At 47.7% G+C, this 27610-nt stretch overlaps 1 protein-coding gene across 8 annotated transcripts in view; it reads right to left on the bottom strand.

The window, feature by feature from the left end:
- Positions 1-10284: 10284 nt before the first annotated feature.
- TRANK1 (tetratricopeptide repeat and ankyrin repeat containing 1) overlaps positions 10285-27610 on the bottom strand; it is a 102776-nt gene continuing 85450 nt past the window's right edge. For 7 of the 8 annotated variants that reach the window (XM_074312632.1, XM_074312633.1, XM_074312634.1 and 4 more), the window contains 7 exons: positions 27084-27172; positions 24826-24929; positions 24586-24718; positions 19340-19485; positions 13642-16691; positions 13076-13174; positions 10285-11862 (listed from right to left, as the gene is read on the bottom strand). In XM_074312632.1, coding sequence (XP_074168733.1) covers positions 11765-11862; positions 13076-13174; positions 13642-16691; positions 19340-19485; positions 24586-24718; positions 24826-24929; positions 27084-27172 — 3719 coding nt within the window. In that variant the 3' untranslated portion in view covers positions 10285-11764. Of the gene's footprint in view, positions 11863-11992; positions 12201-13075; positions 13175-13641; positions 16692-19339; positions 19486-24585; positions 24719-24825; positions 24930-27083; positions 27173-27610 lie in introns of those variants that run through there. The other variant, XM_074312635.1, reaches the window with a different exon arrangement.

The following is a 27610-nucleotide window of genomic DNA, read 5'->3' as shown; positions in this document are numbered from 1 at the left end:
AAGGGAGAAAAAATAGACTGTCTCTTCGTGAGGTGTGTCAAAGCCCTGGTATAGCAGGTGGGGCTAGAAACGTTGCTGTGCCAGTTTTGGGAAAATACAATCTGTCACAGGGGCTGAAGGAAGGAAAAACTGAAGACAACAGGGGAGCACAGGAGAGATGAGGCAGGCGTGTGTTAGGTGAGGAATGAACAGGGGCAAGATTACGCTTGGCTGCAAAAAGCCCAAGAGAGGAAGCAAGGAATCGATGCCTTGATGGAGACTGAGTCTGGAGAGGGTGGTCTGCAGCAAGGAGATTTCATGTCCTGCCCAACAATGGTCTTTCTTCCGAGGTGTCTGTGCTGGGTGCTCCCTAGGGCTGATGGTGCCAGGCTGTGGTGGAGCAGGTGAAAGGTTTAACTGGGGTTGCAGGAGTCAGAGGTACCTGATGTATCAGGTCCCAGATGAGTGCACTGGCTCAGAGAAATCAGGCCCGCAGGAGGGGCAAATCAGAGAGCTATCATGGCCATAGGGGGCAGCAAATAACCTCCCTCGTGATTGTACTGTGCTAGTGGAGGATGGAGCAGGGCACTGAGAGTGGTGAGGGAAAGGCACGGGCTGGCCGCTTAACTTCTCTGCATCTCAATCTGTACATCTGCAAAGTGGACACTGCCTGCTTTTCAAGGTTACCAGGAAGCTTAAATACAATGACAGCCGTGAGACACTTGGCTCCAAATGCTGATTAGTGGGTGTTCCACACAGAAGCCATGCTTGCTTATACTTAAATAGTTCATGAACATTCCTAGAGGAAAAGGAACGAAGTACCAACTTTTTTGACCAGGAATAGATGGAGTTCCAGGTGTCAAAATCATCTTGTGATATTAATTCTTGGGAGCGTTTATGGGGAAAACAACCGAGTTTGATCCGTGTCTTGATTTGAGCAGATAGAGCTCAGAGCCTCCCACTGGCTGTCAGAGGACCTGAAGACTGGGTTTCCCAGAGAAACCCAGTGACAGCTCACTGTCACTGCAAGGGAGCTGCCTATTTGAAGCTGAGACTGACACACAGCCCCAGATTCAGTCTGGAAAAAGGCCAGGAGCCCAACTCCTCCCTCTCTGCATGGGCCTCCCTGCATTTTCTCTAGTCTCCCCAGGTCCCCTCTCAGAAGCTGTGTCTAAAGTAACAATTGTCTGCACTTCTCCATGCACCACACTAGCCCCAGCAAATTTTGGGGCTGTACCTCAGGCCTGGTAAGTAGTAGGTGCTCAGCTCCTGGGCTCCTCTTCCTTTCTCCCCATCTTCTGCTCCTCAGGGGCAGGGCAGCTGCCAATTCACTTTGGAAGACTGGAAATCTGGTTCAAGGGCGCAAAAGATTATTATTTATTATTATTATTTTTTTTTTGTGGTCATCCCCTCATTCTTTTTCTCCCTCCAAAACATATGTGTAATTGAATTCAACAGACATTTATTGAACACCGACTATGGGCCAAGCCCCACGCCTTATGCCGGGACTGGCAGGTAGGAGCTCTCGCTCTTTGTCCAACAGAACTTTCTGTGGTGGTGGAAATGCTCCATACCAGTGTTGCCCACTACAGAACCACTGTGGCTAGTGTGACTGAGGAACTGGATTTTCAATTATATTTCATTTTAATATAAATCGCCAAATGTGGCCAGTGACTGCTACACTGGACAGCGTAGGCTAGGAGGCAGGCACGTACACCAACGCCCTATTCCCCCTTCTGCTCTGAAGTGCTGCAAAAGAGGCATGGAGCCCACATGCTGGGGAGCAGAGTATCAGTCCCCCTCCTCCCACATCTCAAAGAAAAAGGTTAATTTCCATGTGAGGATTAGGGAAGGCTTCCTGGAAGTGGGGGTCTGGGAAAAGAGAAATAAAGGAGGGAAAGGATTTCAACAGGTGAATCTGGGTGGGAAAGGGGCTTCCAGGCAGAAACTAGTGCTAGGCGAGGGCGCAGAAGCTGGAAAGTACACTATACATGCAGGGGACAGTTAGAAAAGACGGTCACTTGCAGGCAAAGAAGGGCAACTGGGATATGAGGCTGGACAAGGGGGCCGGCGAGAGTTTTGATGGGCAGCCTGGGCCCTGGGGTGTCTGATGTCTCTGCGCAACAGAACCATACAGCCAATGCAGCTTTAAGAAGCAGCGAGCATGGCTAAGACACAAGTGAGGGGGGAAGCCGAACAGCCCTGGGAGGTGGGAGGTGGGTGCCATGGTCCAAACGACAAGGGATGAAGACCTGAGTCAGGAAGGAAATAAGGGTTGAGGGAAAAGTGAGTCTGAGCTTGCCCTTCGATGGCCTTCCTAGCACCTCCTACTGTTGTGCACCCCCAGCACCCAGCTAAGTTTCAGTCAATAAAAGGGGGTCAAAGCACAAGGTAGGTGCCCAGTAGAGGTTTGCAGGAGGATGGATAAAACAGAGTGATCTCTCAGGCTTGGTGACTGATTAGAAATTAGCCACAGGGATAAAACAGGTTTAGCGATCCATTCCCCCCATCTCCCAACAGTTACTGGGTGCCCACTAAGGGGGGCACACGTTGGCATGGGGGACACAGCGGTAACCAGCCCGAGTGCTGCCCTTAGGAGATCATTCTTGGTGAGGAATGCAACCAGCTTCTTCGAGGCTTGTGACTGAGGGGAGATTGACCTTTCATGAAAATCAATAAATCAGGACAAAAAGCTGACCCAAAGGGGCAGAGCACTTTGTTTGGGGCCCCCTGACTTTAGTGTACCAGTGAGACATCAGGATGGAGAAGTCCCGCAGGATTTGGGAAGAGGGACGGGGCAGGAAGACTTAAATTTGAAGTCATGAGCAGATCAGGGAAACTGAGGCCGCAGGGGTGATGCAGACGTCCAGGGAGTAGGATCAGAAAAGACACAAGGGAGGGAGAAGACGGAGCTCCAAGGGCAGCCTTTATGGCCACCGCCCTGCCAGCCAGTCGTCTACGCCCTCCGGGCATCTGAAACATTCCAGGCAACCAGATGCCATAAATCCTTTGGTCCCCTTTGTTCAGCCAAAATTTACCATCACAGGCTCTGCTTTCTGCCACTTGACCACTGGGGCTAATGTAATAAATTCAACTAAACTCATTCTTCCTCAAATATTCCTCAGAAAAGCAGATGCCTCTACCTGGTGCTATGAGATGTGTGTGTCCTCCAAAAATTCATGTTGATGTCCCAACACCCAGTACCTCAGACACCTCGTGTATTTGAAGTGGGGCCGCTAAAGAGGCAATTAAGTTAAAATGAGGTTATCAGAGTAGGCCCTAATCCAATATGACGGGTGTCCTTATAAGAAAAGACTATTAGGACACAGACGCACACAGAGGGGAGACGATGTGAAGATGCAGGGAGAAGAGGGCCATCTACAAGCCAAGGAGAGAGGCCTTCGGAAACACCAAATTGCTGACACCTTGATCTCAGACTTCTAGCTTTCAGAACTGTGAGAAAACACATTTCTGCCGTTTAAGCCACGCACCTTGTGATACTTTGTTATGGCAGCCGGAGCTGACTAAGATACCTATCATTATGGGGTGATGGCCCTCGTCAAGAAGGCCTCCCGTTCTCCTTCCTTATACCAAATAGGCAGCTCCCTCCCCACTGCACACAGCGTCTCCTGCCCTTCCCTGCACACCCCACCCACACACACCTACTCCCATCAGTGCAGGATGAAAAAAGGATTTGTAGACCCTTTCAGACTGCAGGCTTCCACTTTATTTTTTAAACTACCTCCTGTAACAAGGGTAGACAAAACAGTGTTTGTCCCCTGGCCAAGACTCCTCAGATATAGGTATTTGCGGATTGCAGTTCACTTGGAGTAAACTGCCATGGCTTAGTTCCACCTGGACACCCCCGGGCAGCCTGGGAGATTTCTTTCCTTTGAATTAGTTTTCCTTTGAATTAAATGCAAAGAAGAAACAGAAGGGATGATAAATTCAGCCACTTGCACCCTCTTCCTCTATGCCCCAGTCACCCCCACACACACACACACACCCCACCAGGCAGTGTCCTGCCTACTCACAAGCTGTGCCCTTAGGGCCCAGGCCACATTCCCTTCCACCAGCACAGACAGCCTGACACTTTCCTTCTTTTCTAACAGGATTGCTGCTGCTTTCCAATTTTTTCATTTGAAAGCTCTTGACAGGAGGAAGACTAGAGTTCTTCTAGGAAAGCACTTCAGTGAGAAACCCAGGTCTCCCTGAAAACTCTAACCTGACCTGGGTTCTTCAGGGCTGAGTTTTGACGAGCCAAGAGAATTGATGGTGCTTGACAGCAGACACACAAACCCCAGGCACATAGCACTTCTGCCTTTTGTCCTGCGGTTCAAATATCTCACAGCCCCGGTGGAAGGGATAAAGAGTTTTCCCCCAGTTCTGACCCAGAAGCTCAGAGTGAAGTTGAAAAAGTCACCAACCTGGTCTGTTCTGTTTCTTCACTTGTGAAATCAGAAACATTCCATGAGAGGGAGTCTTTCCCTTCGCTGGATGTGGCCCAGCCCTGCATCGTCCCAGGGGCCCCACTCCTGGGCCAACAAGACCAGCAACATGGTGGGAAGGGATGCCTGATGCTGGGTCAACCGTTGTAGCTCTCACCCAGGAAAATGGACTTCATGCTTAGCAACAAAAAAGATGCTCCCACCTCTTCCCCGTTGCCAAATTGGCACCTGCAAGGTCAGCAGTCAAAACAGGCAAAGGACTCCAGGTAATTGGAAACATGCTGACATCTGCTAGAAAAAAAAACACTAAAAAACAAAAACTGAAGGGAGGAGGACGTTGATAAGAGAAAATGAAAAACACTATTTTCGTCCTCAAGCAAACGTCTACCCTCTCTACCTATGCAATTCAAACACTTATCTGTGATCCCCATGGGCCAGTGCTGGAGGGGGGAGTCCTGAGGGACAAGGCCTTAGCTTCCCTCTGTATGACGGACGTGATCACATCTCTCTCGTGGGGTCGCTGTGAGCATTCTTTGGGGTTGTACCTGTACAAGCCTGTACTGAAGTACTCACTCACTAAATGACGGGTTAGTATTATTGTTGTGACTGCTTGGTCTGAAGCCCCATAGCTACGTAGGTGAGGGTGTCTTCATGGCTTAGGAAAGAAGCCTGGGAAGGTAGCAGGAGGATATCATCACCTGTGAGACTCAAGGTCAAGAATGCTCTTGGGGAGAAAGCTAGGTCTAGAGCCAAGATTATTAAGAACAGGACATGTAAGGATCAGGTGATAAAGTTCAAGGTGTAAATGACGGACAACCTTGGAAGCTGGGCTTTCCTCTTATTTACAGCTGGCTGCAGATACACATCAGTTGGATGGGGGTCAGTTGGAGGAGAAACACAGGACTGAACCAAACCTGTGTGGGACCTCAGGGATGTCTAGAAGAGCATCCGTTCCTACAGGGCTATCATCACCATGAAACACGTGACACTACCTGTGGGGACAGAGTCAGGAGTCCAGTTCCCAGGCTCTCGCCCTCACATGGAAAGGTGCTGGCTCAGGTAGTAAATGGCCATCAGCTGTGATTAGATGGCCATCAGCTATGGCTAGTTGGCCGTCAGCTGTAACCAGTGAGCCATTGGCCATTAATATAACTGCCAAGGCTACGCTAGCAGAAAAATGGGGGCTAGCAAGAAGATGGTGGCTGAGCTAGCAAGCGCGGATTGCAGTTAGCAAGGGAGGTTGGTGAGCAGAGAGACAGTAGATGGCAGGTAGCGGATAGTGTAGCTCCTGCTTCCTGTGTCTCTAGCCCAGCCGCCAGCGAGAATATAGTGGTATGACTCCCTATCTATGGCTCTGTGGGTGTTCCTTTTTGGCCTCACCATGTCCTGCGTTCTTATGTGGGGAGCGGGAGCTGAGACCCCGCATTACACCCTGCATGACACTACCTTTTAATATCACTTTGTAAATTCCTGAGTGGGTGGAGCATATTCACCTCTGACCACCTCATTGAGCAACATATACCTGCCCTCTTCTGCCTCTGCATTTTGATTTCTAAAAATATTTTTGTGTGTGACCACAAATACACTCCAAACGATTTTTAAAATTCCAAGTCTTTCAGAGTACTCAAGTACACCACAACAGCAATTTGGAATTAAATTTTTATTTATTTTTACCAAAAAAATTGATTGAACCTCAGAGCCTCCTCTTTACCTTGAGTTTGCAGTGAGAAATTTTTCTTTGCCATATTTCCATGCCAGCACATTTAGATCTTTCTAAAATCTGAACCATATTCATGGTATTTGCTCATGCCCCTGCTGAATATTTGAGTTGTGGCCAATTTTTCCTTCTCTCAGGCACTCCTGAAGTGTATGTTTATTTGGGCACTTGTAGGGATGTTTCTCTAATATAAATCCTTAAAAGTAGGAATGCTGGTAACACATAGGCAATGGAATATTAGTCAGCCTTAAAAAGGAAAGAAAGTCTGACACATGCTACACCATGGGTAAGCCTTGAGAGCAGAGTTCTAAGTGAAAGAAGCCCGTTATAAACAGACAAATTCTGCATGATTCCATTTATGGGGTACTTAGGGTAGTCAAGAATCACAAAGACAGAAAGTAGAATGGTGGTAGCCAGGGGCTGAGGGGAAGAAAAATGGGAGTTATTATTTAATGAGTATAGCGTTTCAGCTTTTTAAGATGAAAAAGTTCCAGAAGATGGTTGCACAATAACGTGAATGTACTTAACACTGAGCTGTATGTGAAAAAATGCTGAGAGAGTAAACTGTATGTTATGTGTATTTTACCACAATTAATAATAATAATCATCATCATAATAATAAAGTGGGGATGCTAAGTCCAAAGGTGAGTCGATTTTTTAAGATTTTTATTGGGGAGGGGCAACAGGACTTTATGGGGGAACAGTGTGTACTTTCAGGACTTCTTTCCAAGTCAAGTTGTTGTCCTTCCAATCTTAGTTGTGGAGGGTGCCATTCAGCTTCAAGTTGTTGTTCTTTCAGTCTTAGTTGGGGAGGGCGCAGCTCAGCTCCAGGTCCAGTTGCCATTGCTAGTTGCAGGGGGCACAGCCCACCATCCCTTGAGGGAGTCGAACCAGCAACCTTGTGGTTGAGAGTGGTTGGGAGCCCACTGGCCCATGTGGGAATCAAACCGGCAGCCTTTGGAGTTAGGAGCACGGAGCTCCAACCGCCTGAGCCACCGGGCCAGCCCTGGTGAGTCCATTTTTAAATTTTAATAGATGTTGTCGAAGCACCCTCTAGAAAGGCTGTACCGGTTTTGTTCCCACTGCAGTGTGACAATGCCTTTCTCCCACAGCCTCTCCAGCACAGGCATAGTCAATCTTTTCTCCATCATGATTTGGTAATGGCAAATGGGGACAGAAACAGCAGAAAACGATACTCAACTGGCAGTGTAACAAAAGGATGTTCACCTACTGGGCACCTCCAGACCCTCAAGAGTGGCCACAGTCACTTCGGGTTGCAGGTGTGGATCTCTGAGGACACAGCCTCCAGAAACTCCGGGGTTTCTCTCTCGTGCCCCATCCCACTCCCTGACCTTAAAACAATGACTCCAAATATCACAGACTGGCCTACTATTTCCCTGAAACAGCTGTCCTGCAAAATTGCTAAAATTTGGGTTAAAAATAGTCTCAGTCTCTAAAAGAAGGTTGGGTAGCTGGGAACAAAGCCCTCTTAGAAATGGGCACACATAAAGGGCACTCAAAAGCTGACCCAGCTTTGTCCCCAGGGCTCCGTCATTGCTCCTGACCACTCTTCCCTGTCCTGTCTGAAATCTTTTCACATTCTTCCTCCATCTACCAAATGAAGGCAGGAGGAAGGAAGCTAATGATATTACAACCAAGCTACAAGCCTGTGTCATTATTTCCATTTTGTAAATCCCCATAACGGGCTCAGACTTTAAATAACATGTCTGAATTCCCACCAGTATAAGCCAAATTTCAATCTTTATAGCTCACTTCAAAAATCCTGTGATGACGGTACTGTTTCCCCAAGGCAGCCCATCCCACAGAAATGTCCTAGCAGCTATTCAGGTTGCATCACCACTAAGGAGGGTGATATGCTGTGTCTTAAGCAGAGAACATAGAATTCTGAATAGGGTTAGAATTCTGCAGCACCAGGAGACAGGATTCTAAACAACCCATCTGTAGAACACCTGGTACCTCACTGGTGGCTTCTCCCTCCCCCTTCGCCAGTGGGGAGACACATTTTCCCGGCTGGTGGGTGGGAGTGAGGATCAGCTGTCTACCGTCATTGGCAGACCTGTTTCTCTGCTGTGGTACGGAATAGCGGTCTGTTGGGTTAAGCAGGGAGGCTTCCTGGCAACTCTTCCAGCCTGTGCCATTATGGGGGCTGCTGGGGGCGGTGGTGGGGAGATGGCTCCTTGCTGCCCACCTGGTCTTGTGCTCTACAGCCAGCATCTCTGAAGCATCATTAGAGTGACAAGGTCAGGCAAAGCCAGTCTCAGTTTCTTAGGAAAGATATTTGTGGCAGAAGGGAGAGCAGTGACCCGCTGCGTTGATTTCTCCATCCCCTGGGTCATACACTTAAGGCTGACCCCAGGGACACAGATTTCTGGCAATTACACAGTATTGACCCAGGAACACATTTGAGGCATCGCAGACCCCAGATCAGACTGCAGGAAAAGGCCAGGGAGAAGTGTGTGTGTGTGAGAGAGAGAGAGAGAGAGAGAGAGAGAGAGAGAGAGAGAGAGAGAGGTTTGACACCGAGGAAGTTAAGATGGTCATATTGTAATCATGGCTGGAGAATATATGAATGCTTGATTCCTATCCTGCAAGGATCCTGAAGGAGCTAGATGTAGGAAGAGAGATGACAGGAAAAGTGGCACAATGTTGTGTTGTTAGCTAAATACTGCGTCCCAAACTTGTGGAAAGTACGTATTCACGGCCCCCTCCAGATCACATTCCAGTATGAACAAACTGCCCCCCCACAAATATCCTGAGCCTCTTCCTTGCTGGTGTGCAGGGTCCAAGGGGGAAGTCAAGGGTGAGTGTTTGGGGGGTGGGTACAGCCTATAATGAGCTTGCATTTGTGGCTGGAATGTCCACACACAAACGGGCTTTTCATGGTGCAGGATGGAGCAAAGGGTGGGAAGAGAAGGGATGGGGGAGAGACCTCTTGTTGTATTCCTACCCCAGGCCCCACAAATGTTAGGGTGCAGACCTGTCCTTATGTGATAGCCAGTAGTGTTGGCTGCCAGTGTCCCAGGGGAACGAGAACCTAGGATCCCCACCGGGTCAGGAAAACAGGTGGCGGAAGCCCTTTCCTTCTGATGGCAGGCTGTGTACTAACATGGGCTTCCACAGGGAGTTGTGCTCACTACTTCAGGCAAACCCCTCACTTTACACATATATAAATTAGTGATTATCACGCTATAAGTTGGAGAGTTGTAAGATTTAGCATCACAGCTGCAACATGCCTAATAGTACCTGACCCATAGTAGACCCTTGTTTTAGTTATCCACTGCTATGTAACAAACCTCCTCAAAACTTAGTAGCTTAAAGCAAGCACGCTTTATTCATTCTCATGACTCTTGGGATAGGAGGCCCTGCAACCCAGAGTAAGAAATAGTATCTAGGCCTCAGTTTTCCCACCAGCAATTTGGTAAGGTATTGAGGTGCCAGCACAGAGCTGGGGGACGCTGTTAGCTCCCAAGTCAGTGTCCTTTCTTCCTTCCAAACTCCTGGCAACAGCCCACAGAACCACTCTGCATCAGGGCAGGAAGAAATCTTAGACAATTCAGTTTCCCAAATGGGGAGACTGAGGCCCAGCTGGGTGATGTAAATGCTGCTAACACCCCACGCGTTCCCCTTTTCTATCGCTGCTGTTTTTCCCAGTCTCCATCTCTCTCCCACAGCACATTGTGAGGGCCTCCAGCCCCAAGGGTGGTGCCATGTTTAGGCATTCAGGGAGTGTTGAACGGATGGGACTTACCCAGGTAACATGGCTTATTAGGGGCAGAACAAGGATTCGATTCCAGGTCTTCTGCCTCCCAGAGCGATGTTGGTGTCAGGGAGCAGTACCAATAGACAACACTGGCAAAACTCTGGACAGTCCACCCCCTGCATGCTTAGGAGCCGCCAGATGGGAAAGAATTTGCACAGGCAGGCCCTCAGGAGACTGCGACCAGCCGTGAGCCCTGGGCTATGCTTTATTTCCCTGTCCCCGGATGTCTTCACTTCAGAAGGCACAGCGAGCTTCTGCCCTGGTCAGCCTCAACCAGCTGACCAGAAAGAACCAGCCACAAGATGTACCCCTTTACTCTCTGCGTGGAGATTACACATAAACAAATGGACAGCATCATGTAAGAGAAATGATTTAACTTTATAAAAATGTGATAATACAGCAAGATTTGATTTTTTTTCATTTTTTTTCTGGCAAGTGAAGTTTATAAAAAACACCTGGAATAAAAATTAGAAACATAACCTAATAAAAATTAGAAACATAAACATTTCAAGGAAAGAGAGACATTAGGAAAGCAAGGAAGAGAAAACAATGAGCAGCAAAAGCAGCAGCAACATGGGGAGAAAGTTGGTTCTGTGGTGACAACAGAAACAATGAAGGGCCAAGGCGAACCTGACCTTTCCCACCAGGCTGAACTGAGGGGCTGGGGAAAGGGTGGGCAGTAATCAGAGAGGCATGAAGGCTTTCCAAATGGGACTGTAGTGATGGCTGCTGGCCCAGGGGGGTGGGAGGAGAAAGCACTGGCCTCCCACAGACAGACCCACGCCCCACCCCTCCTCTTACAGGGCCTACCAGCCACAGGGCAGTGATTCACAGCTATATTCCCTAGGGATCGGCACTATAAGACTGGCTTCCCTTTCTGTCCGCTTGTCCCTTACCTGCATCTCTGCAAGTCACTATCCCACCGTGGTGAGCTCAGTGGGACAAACCTCATCAGAATGTCAACCTGAGCTAGGATGACAAACTTGCCTGGGAGAACCGAAAGAACTAGATATACCAGGCTACATACAAAACACTGTTTGAAATGTCGGTACCATAGCCAAGGTAGAGTTAGGACCACCTTGGAGAGGCAAGCCGGGAAGCCGCTGGCCAACACCTCCCCAGCCTTTCCTTCTAGGGGGAAGGTCCTCAGGTTGGCCACCCAAAGGATGCTGGGGGAACTCTTGACTACATTCTGAGGTAGTCTAACCATAATGTGCACAGGTAGCAGAGAATCGGGGAGGAGAGGGGACGGAAGGCAGAAAAGTTACCACAGAGAGAAAAGGCGAACATATATAACAGAACGAACTATGCTACAAGTAGGCTCAGAGATGACCAGGATGGGACTTGGGGGCAGGGGTGGCCGACAGTAGGGCCCACACAGACTGCGCACACATAGCTCTTGCACTACTCGATGTTGCAGCAGTGGAAAAGGAGATGAGGGGATCTGTGGAGGCATTTCCTGGCCCAGGACAGTGGCAACTGAGGTGAGAGGTGTGCCTCCTACTAACTCCAGTCGTGATGGGGATGAGCCAGAGAACTTGGGGCCTTTGGGGTGAGGAGCTATCCCTTCAATGATGACTCCTCTCATCTGTCATGTTTTAGGGGAACTAACACTGCTGGACTTTTACTGGGAAAGCATTAGAGGTCCCTGCTCTGAGGGAGCAGCCAGGCCCTAAGCCACCACAGAAAGAGAAGCAACGGGAACAAAAAGCAAAGAGGTTGCTAGACTCCCCTACTTTTTAAAGCTGCTTTACATTCTTTTTCTCCTCAGCCGCAGCACTCAGAATTCTAAGTCAGGATGGAATGTTCTGAAGGTTGAGGCAGTTGTGGGGACCTTCATTATTTCCTCTGCTTCCCACATTTCCGGGCACGTCTTCTAGGACGGAGCTCACCAAAGTCTTCAACTTCATTTTCGTAATCATTTTCCTGAATGATGCCTGTTTAAAAAGCAACAACAACAGCAAAAAAAAAAAAAAGAAAAAGAAAAAAAACACAGAAAAGAATAGAAACAAAGTGTAAGTATAGAATGGTGATTCCCCCCCCACACACATACACACCCCCACCCCATGCACTGCAAAATATAACAAACTAGTAAAACCTAATGTTGCTGTAATTGTTTTAAAGTAAAGGGGCCTTCTGCCAGGGTGCCAGCAAGAGAGGATTTTTCTTCCAGTACTGACGTTGCCTCCCAGGATGAGCTGAAGCCAAAGTAAACGCTCTTCTCTAGAAGGAAGTTCTCTCACAGGCTGGTTCCTCTGGCCTTATTTTAAAGGCCCTTTAAACGAAAGAAGTGAAACAAAACCTAAACTCAACCACACACTTTAGTTGATATACGTCATCTTCCTTTTGAAAGAATCTTAAAAATCACAGATCAGGCAGAGACTATATTCTAAAGACTTTTTTTATTGGGACAGATATTTGTGCCAGGTCCCCTCAAGTTTTCCAAGCTCTGGGGTCTGGATTTCCTGGTAGCATCTGGATTAAAAGGACTCACAGAAGAACAATATAAGGCAGGTGAAATACTCAAGAGCTAGAAGAAAAGAGGTGGGGCCAAGGGGTCAGCAGTTGGAATGGGCAAGAGGGAAGACTTTCCAGATCACAAAGAACTTGGCAACATAGTTCTGTCAGGAGAGAAACTCATTCTACACAGGCCTTTACGGCTCTGCAGGAAGATGCATGCAAGTTGCCCCAATGATTTTGTTTGTTTTGTTCACCAAAGTGTTCTTTTATATGCCCAAGCCCAGAACGGTATTAATCCACACTAAATACTCAATAAATATTCATTAACTTACACAAACGGTTGACACAGGCAAACATTTATCAAGAGATGGCTTTGCAATACTTTGTGTAACCTTGGGAGTCACTGTTTTTTAGCGGGAGTAGTGACTGAACGTCACTGATAATAGCTCTTGAGTGGCAAAAGAGGTTTTTGAAAAAGCAACTAACTTAAGCCCAGAATAAGGCCCTCACAAGTCAGGTGGAAACACTCAGATTCTATGTTGCTAATAATTTGATTAGGGGGCAGATGCTCCCAGACGGAGAGCGGTCACTGCTGACATCAGAGGCAGCCCCACTTCAGATTGACCTGAAAGTCGGCACAGCCAAGAACCCCAAGACCCAGAGCCTTGCCAGGGATAAAGGACTCCTCACCTTCCTCCTTTAAGTGGACTTCTGTTTTCTTCAGCCACTCCCGTGCATCCTTGACTGACGGGATCAGAATGTTGACAAGCCGCGTCATCATTTCCTCCGCTATGGGAACCAAGGAATAAGGGATCTGAGTGAAGGGGCCACTGTAGGGGCATGGACCCCCAGTACTAGAGCCAAAGCCCCCACCTCCCAAGAGTTTTCTCTGTGCTTCCCTGAGGAGAACGACAGGGTAAAAAGACCCACTGCTGCCTTCTGCAGCCAAAAGCGAAGTCCTCAAAACTTGAAACATTCTCTCTATATCCTCTCCATAGACTTAGTTAGCAAGCCCTTTACTTATCTGTGGTGCCAGGGGAAACCATCCTGGCCCAAGATAATCCGTCAGTTTAACGGGGGAAAGGGTGGTGCCAACCATGGGTTTTGCTCAAATTTGAGAACACACGGTCCTCGCTTGCGTTTCTGCAAACACCAAGTTCCATCAGGCCCAGGTCAGACAAAGGGCTGACTCTGATGTGTGTTCTTAAAGGCCTGGTCTAACACCCTGTGGGCCCCCCTCTCCTGGGGCCCCTTACCACCAGCCCAGGCCTTCCGCCTGTACAGGTCCTCCACTGTATCCGAAACCTTCTTGATGTTCTCTTGGACCTTCCTCTGCAGCATGTGGCTCTGCTCTTTGGAGCCCAGGTGACTGCGGATCCACACGCTCTGCTCAATATCCTGCACCACCAGCTTGCCCTCGTCAATGGCCGGATCCACCTTGTCACGGAAAAATTCAGCATATTTCTGGTAGGCCATCTGCTGCCTCTGGTGGCCTTCTTGGCGGATGTGCTGCTCGTAAGTCTCGCTATTCCTCTCCCGACCTTCCTTGTCGTCCAGCTCGGCCCCGGAAAGGGCCACAGTCTCTGAAGGATCTCCCTCGAAGTCTTTACTGGGGCTGAAATAGTTCTCAGGACCTCGGGTGAACTTCACTCCACACAGGTCACACTGGGTCCTGTCGATGTCGGCCTTTTTGAAGTTCCCAGTCCCGGGCTCCCTGGCCTCCTCCCTGAAGCACTCTGTCGGGGCATTCACCCTTCTCCTCCAGCTGATGCACAGGGACACCACCAGGCACACTCTTCTCAACTTCCGCTGGATGGAAGCCTTCCGCTGCCTCTGGGAAAGGATGGTGGCGAGGAGGTGATCTCGGTCTTCTAACGCCAGCTCATCCGTCTCGTTCTGGTCAAACTCACACTCCGGTTCGGCAGAGTAGTCCACAGGGTCCACACAGAGCAGGCGGTTTAGTTTGACCTCCTCGTGATAGAGGCCGCGGACCAGGACCCCTTTGGTGTGCACACTGTCCCACCGCCAGCAGCAGTCCACCAGGTACTCTTCATCTCGCTCAAAGAGCAGGTCTTGCAGCGCTTCTGCCACAGACTTCACACTGGCTGCCATCAACACCTGTTTCACCACTTTCAGGAGCCTCTCGGGAACCTGGCCCGGGCAATCCATGCTCATCAGCTGCAGCCTCCTCTCGATCTCCTGGAAGTGGCCATGCAGAAGAGATTTGCAGAACGGCTGCAGAATGGCCTCTGCATTCACCAGCATCACCAAGCACAGCACCAGGGTCCGCTCTGCCTCCCCAGAGACCACGTAGTCTATGTCAGCGAAGGCATCGAGCAGGACGTTGAAGTCCATATTCTCGTAGCCGCATAGCACCTTGGCAAGGTAGGAGAGGTGGAACCGGAAATCCTGAACGGCTCTTGTCACATCCTTAGGTTTGTACTCCTGAATGATGGAGAACACGTCCCCGAGCTCCTTGTCCTTCTTGCTGCACAGAAACTCCCAGTAGTACAAGAGCGCAAGGTAGCTCTTGGGGAGGCACAGGATGGTGTTCTTCCGGAGGCGGGCCAGGACCACCCCACAGTGGATGAACTGGAACTCCAGCAGGGCCACTGTGTTTGCAATGCTGGGGATGAGTGGTGCTTTGCACCGCTTGACAAGGACATTCATGAAACGGAAGAAGAGCCTCTTGTAGTTCTCTGGGTTCCTGTACACGTAGAACTGGTCGATGCAATTCTCCAGCAGCCGGATGAAGCACAGGTGGGTCTTCTCGGTACTCGCGTCATCCTTGTTGGGTACCAGCATGCCGAATTTCCCTTCGATTCCTTTCATCCTGCTGCCTCTCCCTCTGCCCCGTTCCTCTTTTTCAGACTCTAGAGCTTTGAGTTCTCTGTGGTAATCGTCTTCCTCCTGGCGCAGCAGCTTTTCAAACTCCTCCGGGTAGTTGGAGGAGGGAAGGAAAGCCTGCATGGCGCTCAGCCACAGGTCTGTAGATTCCCGGCGGCCTAGGGCCCTTTCATTTTGAAACAGAAAATGGATGTATTCTTTCAGAGCAAACTTGTAAGATCGGAAGGATTTGTAATTTGGTTTGAGGATTTCTTTACATGCCACGGGGTTTTCTGACAACACTCTTTGATGGAAATGCTTAGGGAAGAGGACATTCAGGAAGGATTTGCAAAGGTGATACGTATCTGTAGACAAAATATAATCAATTTCTCCCAGTTCTTCAGCTAAGATTTTAGGGAACACTTCTTTGGCTTCCAAAAGCAATCCATTGATTGCAACCAGGTGCATTTTTGACTGAACCAAACACCTGGCCTCACAACGCCGCAAAGGCCTATGGAAATCTTCACAGTTTTTATCCTCACATTTTAAGCCAACAATAAACCTCATGCAGATGCCCGGGTAGTTCTTCCCAAGCAGTTTCCGTGTGATCTGACACAGCCTGCTCAAAAGGTGTTTGTTTAGGGCTAATTTCACTTGGTCAGTCATTATCAAGAAATGGTCTTTTGTCTTCTTCTCTCTCAAGTTCAAATCCAGGTCAAAAATTTTTCTTAATATGGGTCCAGGATCGTTCTGAGCTATCTGGCAATATTTGGCATCTACCTGAGAAATCCCAAAAAACTCAAAGCAAGACTTGACCATATCCTTCTCAGCATTGTTGGTCACTCTTTTGAGGGCCCTGACCAGATTGAGCAGGACTTCCAAGCCCCCCGGAGCCAGGGCTAGAACCTTCTGAGGCTCAGCTTCACGCTGGTTGGTGGCTTCGTAGAGTGCTTCCACCACTCCAGCCGAGTGGTTGAGGTTGCCAAACTTAAAGAAGGCATCCTTGAGTTTCTGGAAGTCTCCCAGGATTACCCCCAGCAAGAACTGGGCCTCAGCAATGCCGGACAACTGATTGGTTTGATAGCAGAGATCAAGGGCTTCTTTCAGAATGTCCTCGGTACGTTTTACATCCAAATTCCTGGCTACATTGAGGCGGGCAACCCCCAGCAGACATGAGGCCTGAAAGTCCTTGTCGGCAGTGAGCCTGGCAGCTTCCAGGAGGCAGCCATGTTGCTTCATAAGCAAAGCAGCATCTTCTCTCCGACCTTCCCTGTTCAGCAGGTCTGCGGCTTCTGTGAGCCGTTTCCGAGACTTCAGGAACACCAGCTGGTCATCTATGTCTAGCTTCGAGAGGACAGCCATCATCTCCTTGATCTTATTGGCACTCAGGTACTTTGCTGCAGCTTCTAAGTAAAACTGACTGGCAGAATAGGAGAGCTTGGGTTTAGGAAGGGTCTTGGCCCTTAGCATTTCTTCATACCTACAATGACAGATGACACAAATGAGAACTCATTGTCACCCAACCAATAGAAAATGTCCTCCAAAACATAGCACAGAGAAACTTAAATGAAATAAATTACAAAATAGGACCTCAACTTATCCAACATCTTTATAAATGCTTCATTTTACAACGATAAAATTAATTCTTTATTTTCCAAAGGAGCCAAGTATTAGTGTGTTTGATTAGTGAAATACAATGGAGTTGCAACCTAAGTAACCAAAACTTAAGTCTGAAAGTCAATCGCCAGTGCAAAAATTACGCAGTCAAAAGTATCCTTGAAAAAATAAATCCCTTACACTTTCATAAAAGCATGATAATCCTTTTGGGTATACAAACCTATTCAGTTTGATACGTGATTAATGAGAGAGGAAGAAGATGGGGGTTGCACACTCCAGCAATTGCATTAGTCTTCCTCTAATTAACCAACCTGTGATTTCTTTCTTTTGCCAGGTCTGTATGGGGTTGAGTTAGTGTAAGATTAATGAACTTCTGATCAAAGTCCGTATATCCCACACTACCAGTTTTCAAGGCATTGGAACAATCCGACAAAACATGCTTACTTTTGAACTCTCACATTGGGACAAAATTCATTTCCTCACAACCAGAGAAGTGGCCAGGGACCTTGTGATGCCTCAGGTTATCCTACAAACATCAGATTTCCTAGTACAACAGGCCCTCTGTGAATGGGGTATAAATGAAGATGAAGAAAGGGAATATACTTCTCATGCGAGCATCGGCTGATGGAGTAGGGAGCATTTTTAGCAAGTTTAAGGAACTACCTAGGTCTTTTCTTTTCAAATCTAATATGTCCAGTTAGCAACTGAATTTTGAGTTACACCAGTTAGCAACTGAATTCTACATCCAGTACACACGGCATTCAAAGGACACTCAGATAAATCTAGTGAGAAACTCTAGTTAATATTCAGACGACTACACTTAGATCTCAACTCAACACATCATTAAAAACTCAGTTGTGTACCTTAAGAAAGCTGAAAAAAAATAAAGTACAGAGGGACCCAAAAAAATGTTTCTGGGGAAAAAAAAAAATCGATGCTTATTCAATGCTCTATTGGAAAAGTGAGAAGGTTAAATAAATAATTAAAAGTATTAAAAAACAAAACAAAAAAACTCTCCATCAGTTTTGTCATACGAACTCACAAGGAATTGGCCTGGTCCATTACTCACACCATTGCATAGCACCCTGATAATTGGGAACACAATAAATGCTGCAGCTGGCACCTGTTCTAGAATGATAGTTTGTGTCCCCAAAATTCCTGTGTTGAAGCCCTGACCCCTAGTGTAACTGTATTTGGAGATGAGGCCTCTAAGGAAGTAATTAAGGTTAAATAAAGTCATAAGGTTAGAGCCCTGATCCGACAGGATTAGTGTCCTTATAAGAAAAGACACCAGAAAGCAAGTTCCCCCGCCCCACCCCCTCCACTCCCACATGTGCTACCAAGAAAAGGCCACATGAGGACATAGAGAGAAGGCAGCCAGCCCCCTGCAAGCCAGGAGGAGAGCTCACACCAGTAACCCTATTGGCTGGAACCTTGATCTTGGACTTCTAGCCTCCACAACTATGAGAAAAGGAATTTCTGTTGTTGAAGCCACCCAACCTGTGGCATCTTGTTAGAGCAGTTTGAGCTGACTAATATAGACTCATTGTGTGTATCAGATGCATGATGGGCCCAAAGACCTGGATAAAGGAATATGCTCAATTACCAACCATGGCACTGGACACCTACTTTTCCATTTCCAAAGATAAAACAATTTCTTTATCTAGGTGCTGGTTATGCAAGTGTATTTATTGTGAAAATTATGTGCCCATTTTAAAATATATGTTATACTTTGATAAAAGTAAACTTAAAAATTAAAACCTAAGGGTTGAACCTCTGGGGCAATTATGTTTATTTTGTCACATGTATAACTTGGTGTAAAGCAAAACAGAACCAATCCATAGCCTGCTTTCCCAGGAGCTATGCGTGAACTCAAACCCCTGCCAAACAGAAAGGCAGAAAAGCAGACTCTGTAATTCTAGCTGTCTCATACCACCAGGGAGATCTGGGGGATGCCAACCTCATGCTGTTTCTAGATTCCTTGTCAACCATTAACTCCACCCATCTCCACTTCACCTCTGGAATATCAGCTAAAGGCTCAAGGAGGCTTCCGACGTGTCCTGCAATTGAGGGTACATGTACATACGTATCATACACACACGTGTAAGTGCGTGGGTGAGCATCTGCCAGGAGATCACGAAGAAGCAAAGTCCTGACTGCCCCCTAGTGTTCTTATCTGTATCCATCCACCCAACAGCGAAACTCAACTCAGCAGGTAAAGGTGAGAGGACAGAACCACTAAGCACAAACCTGCTGTGCATGTTCTATGCATATACGCACTCAGAATACACCCTTCACCTTCTTTGGTTCCTGTGTCAAAGCTTAGAAGGAGAAAACAGAGTCCTCCTCTCGGGGAGCTCTTGACCCAGCACCAAGAACACCACTCCGGTGGAAGGAGGGTGACATGGTCCACACACTGCAGAAGAACAGGACAACACCACCTGGGGCAGGCTGCCCCTCCGCTACCCCTCTGAGAGTAGGCGGAGGGGGGAGGGAGAGAATAAAACCTACCTTTCCACTGCAACAGCAGCCTCTTCATAAAGCTCCTCTTGACAGTACATTTTGAGGGCTTGATCAAATTCCTGAATCTGCTCAAAGCATCTGAAAGCATCTTGGTAGCGTTGGCTTCGCTTGTAGAAGTAGGCGGCATCTCTTATCTAGGACAGAGTAAAATTTTCCTCGTAGAGTATTCGTAACATAACTTTTTATCTTAAAAATACACCAACACCTTAAAGAATAAAGAGGATGGTCATATGGCTTCCAATTTGTTAGCATCTAGGTAAAAACACTAAAGCATAGCTACTGTTAGGCAAACTAATTCTTTATAGGGAAAAAATAAAGTTAAATCCCAATATCACGCCATACACCACACACAAAGTTAAGCTCTGGACGGCTCAGAGACCTAAAGGGGAAAGCTATTGGAGGAAAATATATAAGAATATCTTGTGACCTTGAGGTAAAGGAGGTCTTCCACAAAACCCAAAACACACAAACTTCAGGAGAGAAACTGATGGATTTGATTACGACAAAACTGTTCAACAAAGGCCATGAGAAATACAGTTAACGGAGAGAAGACAAACATTAACATCTAGGTCAGCATTGTCCAATCGACCTTCCTGTGAAGATGGAAAGGTCCTGGATCTATGTATCCAGTATGGCAGCCATTAGCCCCGTGTGAACAGTGAGCACGTGAAATGTGGGTAAAGCAACAAAGGAGCTGAATTTTATGTTTCATTTCATTTTAATTAATTTTATTGCCACATGTGGGTAGTGGCCACTGTACTAGGCTGGGCAGGTCTAGAATATTAAATGGATTCTGGCAACCACACACACACACACACCCACACGAAAGAAAAGAAAAGAATAAGAGATTTTTCAGAAAATTAGGCAAAGGATATAGACCAGCAATTCACAGCGGGGGAAACACACACCAACAGATAAATGAAGATGCTCAACCTCACTAATAACCAGAGAAGCACAAACTAAACCCACAGTGGGAGACATCCATCAGGTTTTGAAAAAATTAGGAAATCAATACCCACTGAACCTGGTTAGGGATGTGGGGCACCACTGTTCTGGAAGCCACGTGGCTCTCACTTTCACTTACGGAGTGAAGTATATGCATACCGTGGGGCCAGCAAGCCCACTTCTAGCAGAACACCCCCTGGTCTCAGACGCCTGGAAGGAGATGCACTGCGGCACCATTCAGTGTGTGGCAGCCAGGAGTTGGTGGCAATTTGGGCGTCCACTAGTAGGGAAATGGAAAAGTCAAATGCAGCGGATGCTGACTCTACAATACTATCAGCGGTCAGAAACCTGGCCAGACCGTAACACTACAGCAGGAGGCGGAAAAAGTGAAAAACAGAGCAAGATGTTATTAAGATAAGCTTAAAATATATAGGTGTAGAAAATACTACTATTTATTCTCCCATTATGCATGCATATGGGAACATATATTAAATGTATTGGGATGGCTGCCGGTGAGAAGACAATGGGAATGGAGACTGGCTATGAAGAGGAAGAGGATGAACAAAGTAAAATGCCGTGAACGTGGCCTGGTACCCATCAAGGGTGGGTTGGCTGTGAACCTATAGAAGCCTATACTCCACTCCTCTCCCTCTCCCACTGCCCATTCAGCCACGAGTAATCCTGTCTGCCTGGCTCTCCCAGCATTTCCCAGACACCACCCCTTCCCACCACCTCCACCACCACCACGACATTCCAAGCCACATATCTCGGCCTCAGCCACCACTAGACTCTCCTAACTGACCTTCTGCTTCTACGCTTGCTGCCCACAGACCTCTCCACAGGGCCTCCGAATAATTCGCTTCATGTCTCTCACCAGTCAGAACCTCCTCTGGCTCCCCACCACATGTGAACAAAATCCAGTCCCTACCATGGGCCACGAGGCCTTACCTGATTGGTTCCTGCCACACTCTCTTGTTCATTTTACCATTTCTGTCCCGCTCACTCTGCTCCTGCCAAACGATTCCTTGCTGTTCTTCAAACTCATCCACACACTCCCACTCTGACGCCTTTGCCTGCAGGGACCCTTGCCCTGCCGGGCCCTCCAGAAATTATTCTCATAGTCTCTGCTCAAAAGTCAGCTCCCTGACTGCCCTGTGTCTAAAACACCAACCCCTCTCTCCTCTCATCTGGCCCTCATCATCGCTCATCTTATATACCACTGGCTTATCTATCATCTCCCTCCCAGGGGCAGAGGCCTCTGCTTCCTGGCCTGCTGGTCAATGAGCACCCATAGTGCCCGGTACACAGCAGGAGTCCATCTGCTTATTGAATATTTAACAATATTCAACTCTGCTTGATGCACCTGAGATCCAAAGAGACAACAAAATCAAAGTTAAATGAAACCAAATACCTATGCCAGGCCCTCTAATAAATTTTAGCTGGGTTTTATTTAAGGAGACACAGTACAGGAAGGGCCAAAGTATACCCAAGATTCAGGTGTGAGGTTCTTCTATGTCTAGAGACCTCACGGACTGGGGAGCTCCTAGACCCATCTTGCCACATCAATAAAACCCCATAATTAGTACATCTAACCACCCATCTCCTTTCCTCTTCTTGACAAGGCTGAGTACTCAGAGAAAAATCCTAGAGTGTGGCCCTACTCGGTGCCCAGTGTGCACACAACTGGAGTGAGAAGAGGGAGAGGGGAAGGCTCTAAGAGGCAGCTCCCCACTCAGGCCCACTCTGCTCCAAGGGCCTTGAGAGGTTTCCAGGGAAACCAGTGTTGCTCTCTGGAGAGAGGCAGGAAGCAGGTGAGGCAGAGGAATCCCTGAAAGGAAATCTTACACTCCCGTGGCCCCCCTCACAAGCATTTCTTCCCAGGGGTAGCACAGATTTAGGGGCTGGGAACAGGGAAGTGATTGGCTTAAGGATTTGGGCAAAGGCTGCTACCACACTGGTCAATTTGAGTCAGACTGGTTAGTTTGGTGGGATGACCACAAGAGGTCTGAGCCTGGCTGAGGCTCAAACGCCCTTCCAGAGAGAGGCCTAATCAAAAAAAAAAAAGAAAAGAAAGAAAAGAAAGTGATCTGACTCTTTCCCTGGGTGGGGCTTGGAATGTACTGGTGAGAGAGGGTAGACACCAGTGGTCAGGCCTGTGAAGTGGAAGGGAAGAGGGAACGTGCCTCTAGGAGCAGAGTGGCCTCATATTCTGAAGGCACTGAGGTCCTGGAGAAGGGAACGTGGGCTATTCTGTGGCCTCCTGGTTCCCACCACCCTGCCCCACTTTAGAGGCAGAGCTTGGCAGGCTGGCGGAGGCAAGGTGAGCAGATAAACAAGGGGTCTCTGGTGCAGCCATGACAGGTTCTGGTAGGCAAAAAGGGGAAAGTGAGAGGCTTAGGCCTGTCCCCTGTAGTTGTCACTGCTTGGGGTCCAGACGGTGGCACTGAGATTGGAGGGAGGGTGCTAAGGAATATGGAAAGGCTGGAAACTATTCTAGTTCCTGGAATCTTAAGATCTAAACTTTCACCTACACTGAAATCCCTACTCCATCCTCATTTCCCTCACAGTCACATCCCATAATAAACATGGGACAGGGCTGGCAGCATTGGGGGCACACATCAAACATCCCATTAGGTCCCCCCATGCCACCCAGTGCCTGGGATGCTCTGAGGATCCAGGACTTACTACATTTCACATACAGATGTGCAAACCCACCCCCCTACTAGAGGGTCATAAAGCCCATGGGGGGGGGGGGAATGTTCCAGCCACAGCTGGGCGCCTAGAGCACCGTTTCTCATGCCACCTGTGGGGAAGGACCAGATAGATAGTTTTACACATCCAATCCATCACAACTGATACATTAAAAGTGAATCTTATGGGCGGCCAGATGGCTCAGACAGTTAGAGTACAAGCTTTTAACAACAGGGTTGCAGGTTCGATTCCTACATGGGCCAGTGAGCTGTGCCCTCCACAATTAGGTTGAAGACAATGAGCTGCCGCTGAGCTGCTGGAGGGGCAGCCAGATGGCTCAGGTGGTTAGAGCGCGAGTTCTCAACAACAAGATTGCAGGTTCAGTTCCTACATAGGATGGTGGGCTGTGCCCCCTGCAACTAAAGATTGAAAACAGTGACTGGACTTGGAGCTGAGCTGCACCCTCCACAACTAGATTGAAGGACAACGATTTGGAGTTGAGGGGCCCTGGAGAAACACACTGTTCCCCAATATTCCCCAATTAAAAAAAAAAAGAACCTTGTAATGTACAGCATGCTGATGCAAGTTAATAATGCTGTATTGTATATTTGAAAATTGCTAAGAGAGGAAATCCTAAAAGTTCTCCTCACAAGAAAAAATATCGTAACTATGGGTGGTGATGGATATTGACTAAACTTATTGTGGCGATCATCTCACTATATATATATATATATATATATATATATATATATATGTATCAAATTACTACGCTGTGCACCTGAAACTAATACACTATTATATGTCAATTATAACTCAATAAAACGATGAATCACTAAGAAAAGTATCCCCACTTGGATGTCACAGAAACGCCAAATGGCTATAAAAATTTGTTACTACTTCCTTTCACCTTCTGCGTTAATCTTATCTCAGACAAGTAAGAGTGTGTGGCCCCCTGCCAGCCTGCCGACCACTCTGTGAGTAGCCAGGCCATCAGCTCTGTCCAACAGAGCTTTCTGCAAGGATGGAAATGTTCTATAACAACGAGCACTTGAAATGTGGCGAGTAAGGCTAAGGAACTGAATTTTTAATTTTATTTACAATTTTCATTAACTTAAAATTTAAGTTAAGTAGCCGCATGTGGCTAGTGGCTGTTAACCTGGTGGGTAGTTCCAGAGCAATTAATTACTGGGAACGTAGAAAGACCGCCGTGTAAATGCCAAGCCATTCACCCAGGCAGACCCCTGACTGTGAACATAGAGGAAGAGAAGGCAGAAATATTGTGGAGCCCATCACCCCTTTGATCAGAACACTTGGCCTCCTCATTGTTAGTATCAGTTCTCAAACATTCCCACAGACATGAACACTACACACACACACACACACACACACACACACACACACACGTGCACACGCCTATGGAGCCATCTAAACACGAGCATGTAGAGAAAGAAGGGCCATCCTAGAGTCAACCGGGCCGACTTCTCTCTCTTTGGAGGACTGGAGCCCCTTCCTGACACAAACAGAGGCAGAGAGCCCACCCCTCAACCTGCCCGAGGACAGTATAATTCTCCCCGGAGCAGCTGTGGGCTGGAGCGTACCTTCCCAAGCCTTTCGCACAGCTGACCAGAGAGCTGGAACTCCTTGGCGTAGCTCAGACACTTAAGGGACAGCTTTGGCTCATTGCACTCCAAATAAGTCTTAGCCAGTTCCAAGTAAGCCACTTGCTTTTCCCTGGGATGGGGGGGAACAAAACAGTTTCCGTGAACTGTTGACCTGACACCAACATATTTACCTGCTGATCTCATCAGAGCAAATCCGAAATGACCTGAGACTCTTACTTGGGGCTGACTTTCTTAGATTTCATATTCAGGGCGGTGTTGTGGGCCAGTGCCAGTTTCTCCTTCTCAAACGCACCCCCTTTTTGGTAACACTTGGCTGCAACCTGGAAAAGGCAAATGGTTTCAAGAACCCACAAGGTAATGGAGGTGACATACAGAACAAGAGTTAGAGCGGGCATTCTGTGTTTGCACCGACAAAGCACTGAGTCTCACCCCAGCCCTATCTAAGAGGGAGGAGCAGGAAGGTGCTGGTAAGCTAAAGACAACAGCCTCTGAGGACAAAGCCCAACAATGTTACCACTAACACTTCACACTCAAAGGTTCCTTCTGGAAGTACCCAGTAGCCGTGGAAAAGGTACATAATACATACTTTACAGGCGCTCAGTTAATCTTCCATCAACCATGTGTGAGAAGTTTCATCTTCCTCACTGTATATAGTAGCAACCTCAGGTCAGAGACACAGAGTGATTGGCCCAAAGTCACCCAGTGGCTTTTCTGGGCTCAACACAGTTTCTCTCTGGAACCCCATTCATCCCCATCACCTGAACCAAGAGCCAGCCAACCCCCAAAAGCAACCTGCTTGCTGACTGACAGCTAAGTTCAGACATGAATCTCTCAGCTGAGACTAGAAGAACTACTCAGCTGAACTGTTTTGCCAACCCACAGAACTACGAGCTACATTAAGTGACTTGTTTTAAGCCACTAAGTTTTGGGGTTGTTTGTCATGCAGCAAAAAGTAACTGATAAACCCTAAATAGGAGTTACTTGTTGTAGACAAAACCATTTTTCCTTACACAGGAGACAAAATTCTGCTAAGAATAGGGAAAAAGAAAACTCTGAGAGTTCCTTCTTCCAGGCACGTCAGACAGAAGGCACCTCCAACAGTGGCTTCTAGTAAATTTTGACTTGCAGTTTCATTGTATTCATCACTTCCCAGTACCTTCACTAGGGTCCAACTCTAGGAAATTCCAGTGAAAAGAAGAATCATGAAAGCAGCCCTTCAAGGAATCACTGTCTCAAAACATTTTTTCAGAAGTAGCAAGAGAAATTTCAGGCACTTTCCCTATAACATTCGAGGAGTTGGACCCAAGTCTGACATGTGCACAGAGGCATAGAAAGGAAAGAAAGCACTCTGACCAGAATTCAGTTTCAGGTGTTCTCTCAGGAAGCTCTCCTGCACCAGCATGGGGCACTGCAGGTGCCTGGGAGAGTCAAATCTCAGGGAAATGCGTTCCTGTGTGATCGTGCCTGGGCTGGCAAACACTGCTGGTCAGTTACCCACTCCTCCCTTTCTTGACTGATGGTAGAACCTGCCTGCCATGAAAGACCAGAATTGTCACATGGGACTGCTCTCCCAGACTCCCTTACAGCCAGGCATGGACATGTGACTTAGTGCTGACCAATGAGATGTAAGGAGAAGTCCACCGGGACTTCATGATAAAAAAGATACACGAGAAGAGAGGGTCTGCCCCTCCTTCTTGCTTGGGGTGCTGCTGAGGGAAATGAGGTGCTTAGCCCTGCAGAAGCCATCATGCAACCAGGAGGGGGGGCATCTGACAAACTGCCGGTGACACAGGGAAGAGGTGGAATGAGACTGGGCCCATGCTGACTTTGTTGAGCTGAAGGTGTTTGTGACCTGCAGGCGAAGACATCATTACCATTACATCACGGGAGACACACAGGCCACGGTGCCCCACCTGAGATCATGTGACATGTAGGGATGCCGACTGTGGGGAAAGGGATGGCGCTTTTTATGCTGGTTTCAATATTTCAAGGACTAATGGTGACAACATTCCCTGAAAGAACGCTAGGCTCACTATGATGGCTTGTGGCCGGAAATCAGTCAGTCAGCTCAATCTAGTGATAAAGTTTAACCTGTGCCCACCAGTCTCAAATTGGCCGTGAAGTCCGTGTCTGATCGATTTGGGGGGAAAAAACAAGAGAACGATTTGTTCCAGTTTAAAAAACACCATATGACTACAGCAAAACCTTTTAAGCTTAGAATACAGGAGAAAATAAATAGAAGTGTTCCTTAGTGGGGCAAAAGCCATGACCTCCCGTTTTCCCATCAGCCCATGCTGGCCCTTGGCCAAATGAAGGAGCAAGAGGGGTGACCTGATGTTTCCGAAGAAGTAGCACAAGCACCATTACCCTCGTCCGGTCACAGTGAAAATGTGATGGTGGGAAACCTGCCATGAGGCCTGATGAGGCCACGCGTCACAACGACCCCTCCTGCAGCTGCGGGTCTAGCCCCTTACCTTCCAGCACTGATGTTTTGCATAGTATTCCCCTTGTGCGAACCACTCCTCAGGGGTGGAGGTTTTAACAAACATGCTGTCATCCAAGTCTAAAATGAAAAAGCAAAGTGAAATTACTTCTCTTGGCATTTGTTCACTTCAACCTGTTGTTATGGGCTGAATTTTGCCCCCCACCTAAAAATTCATATGTGACATCCTAACCCCAAGTCCCTTGGAATGTGATTGTATTTGGGAACGGGGACTTTACAAGGATGATTAAGTTAAATTGAGGCTCTTCTGGTGGGTCCTGATCCGATCTGACTGATGTTCTTATAAGAAGAGGAGAATCACACACGCAAAGAGATGTCAGAGGCTCACACAGAGGAAAGGCTATCTAGAAGCCAAGAAGAAAGACCTCAGAAGACACCAAAGCTGCTGACAGCTCGATCTTCGACTTCCAGCCCTCAGAACTGTGAGAAAATAAATTTCTGTTGTGTAAGTCACCCAGTCTGTGGTATTCTGTTATTGGCAGCCTTAGCAAACAAATA

Source organism: Rhinolophus sinicus, linkage group LG10 (genome assembly GCF_036562045.2).
Source record: "Rhinolophus sinicus isolate RSC01 linkage group LG10, ASM3656204v1, whole genome shotgun sequence".
Lineage (NCBI taxonomy): Eukaryota > Metazoa > Chordata > Mammalia > Chiroptera > Rhinolophidae > Rhinolophus > Rhinolophus sinicus.
This window is presented reverse-complemented; position numbering and strand designations above follow the sequence as displayed.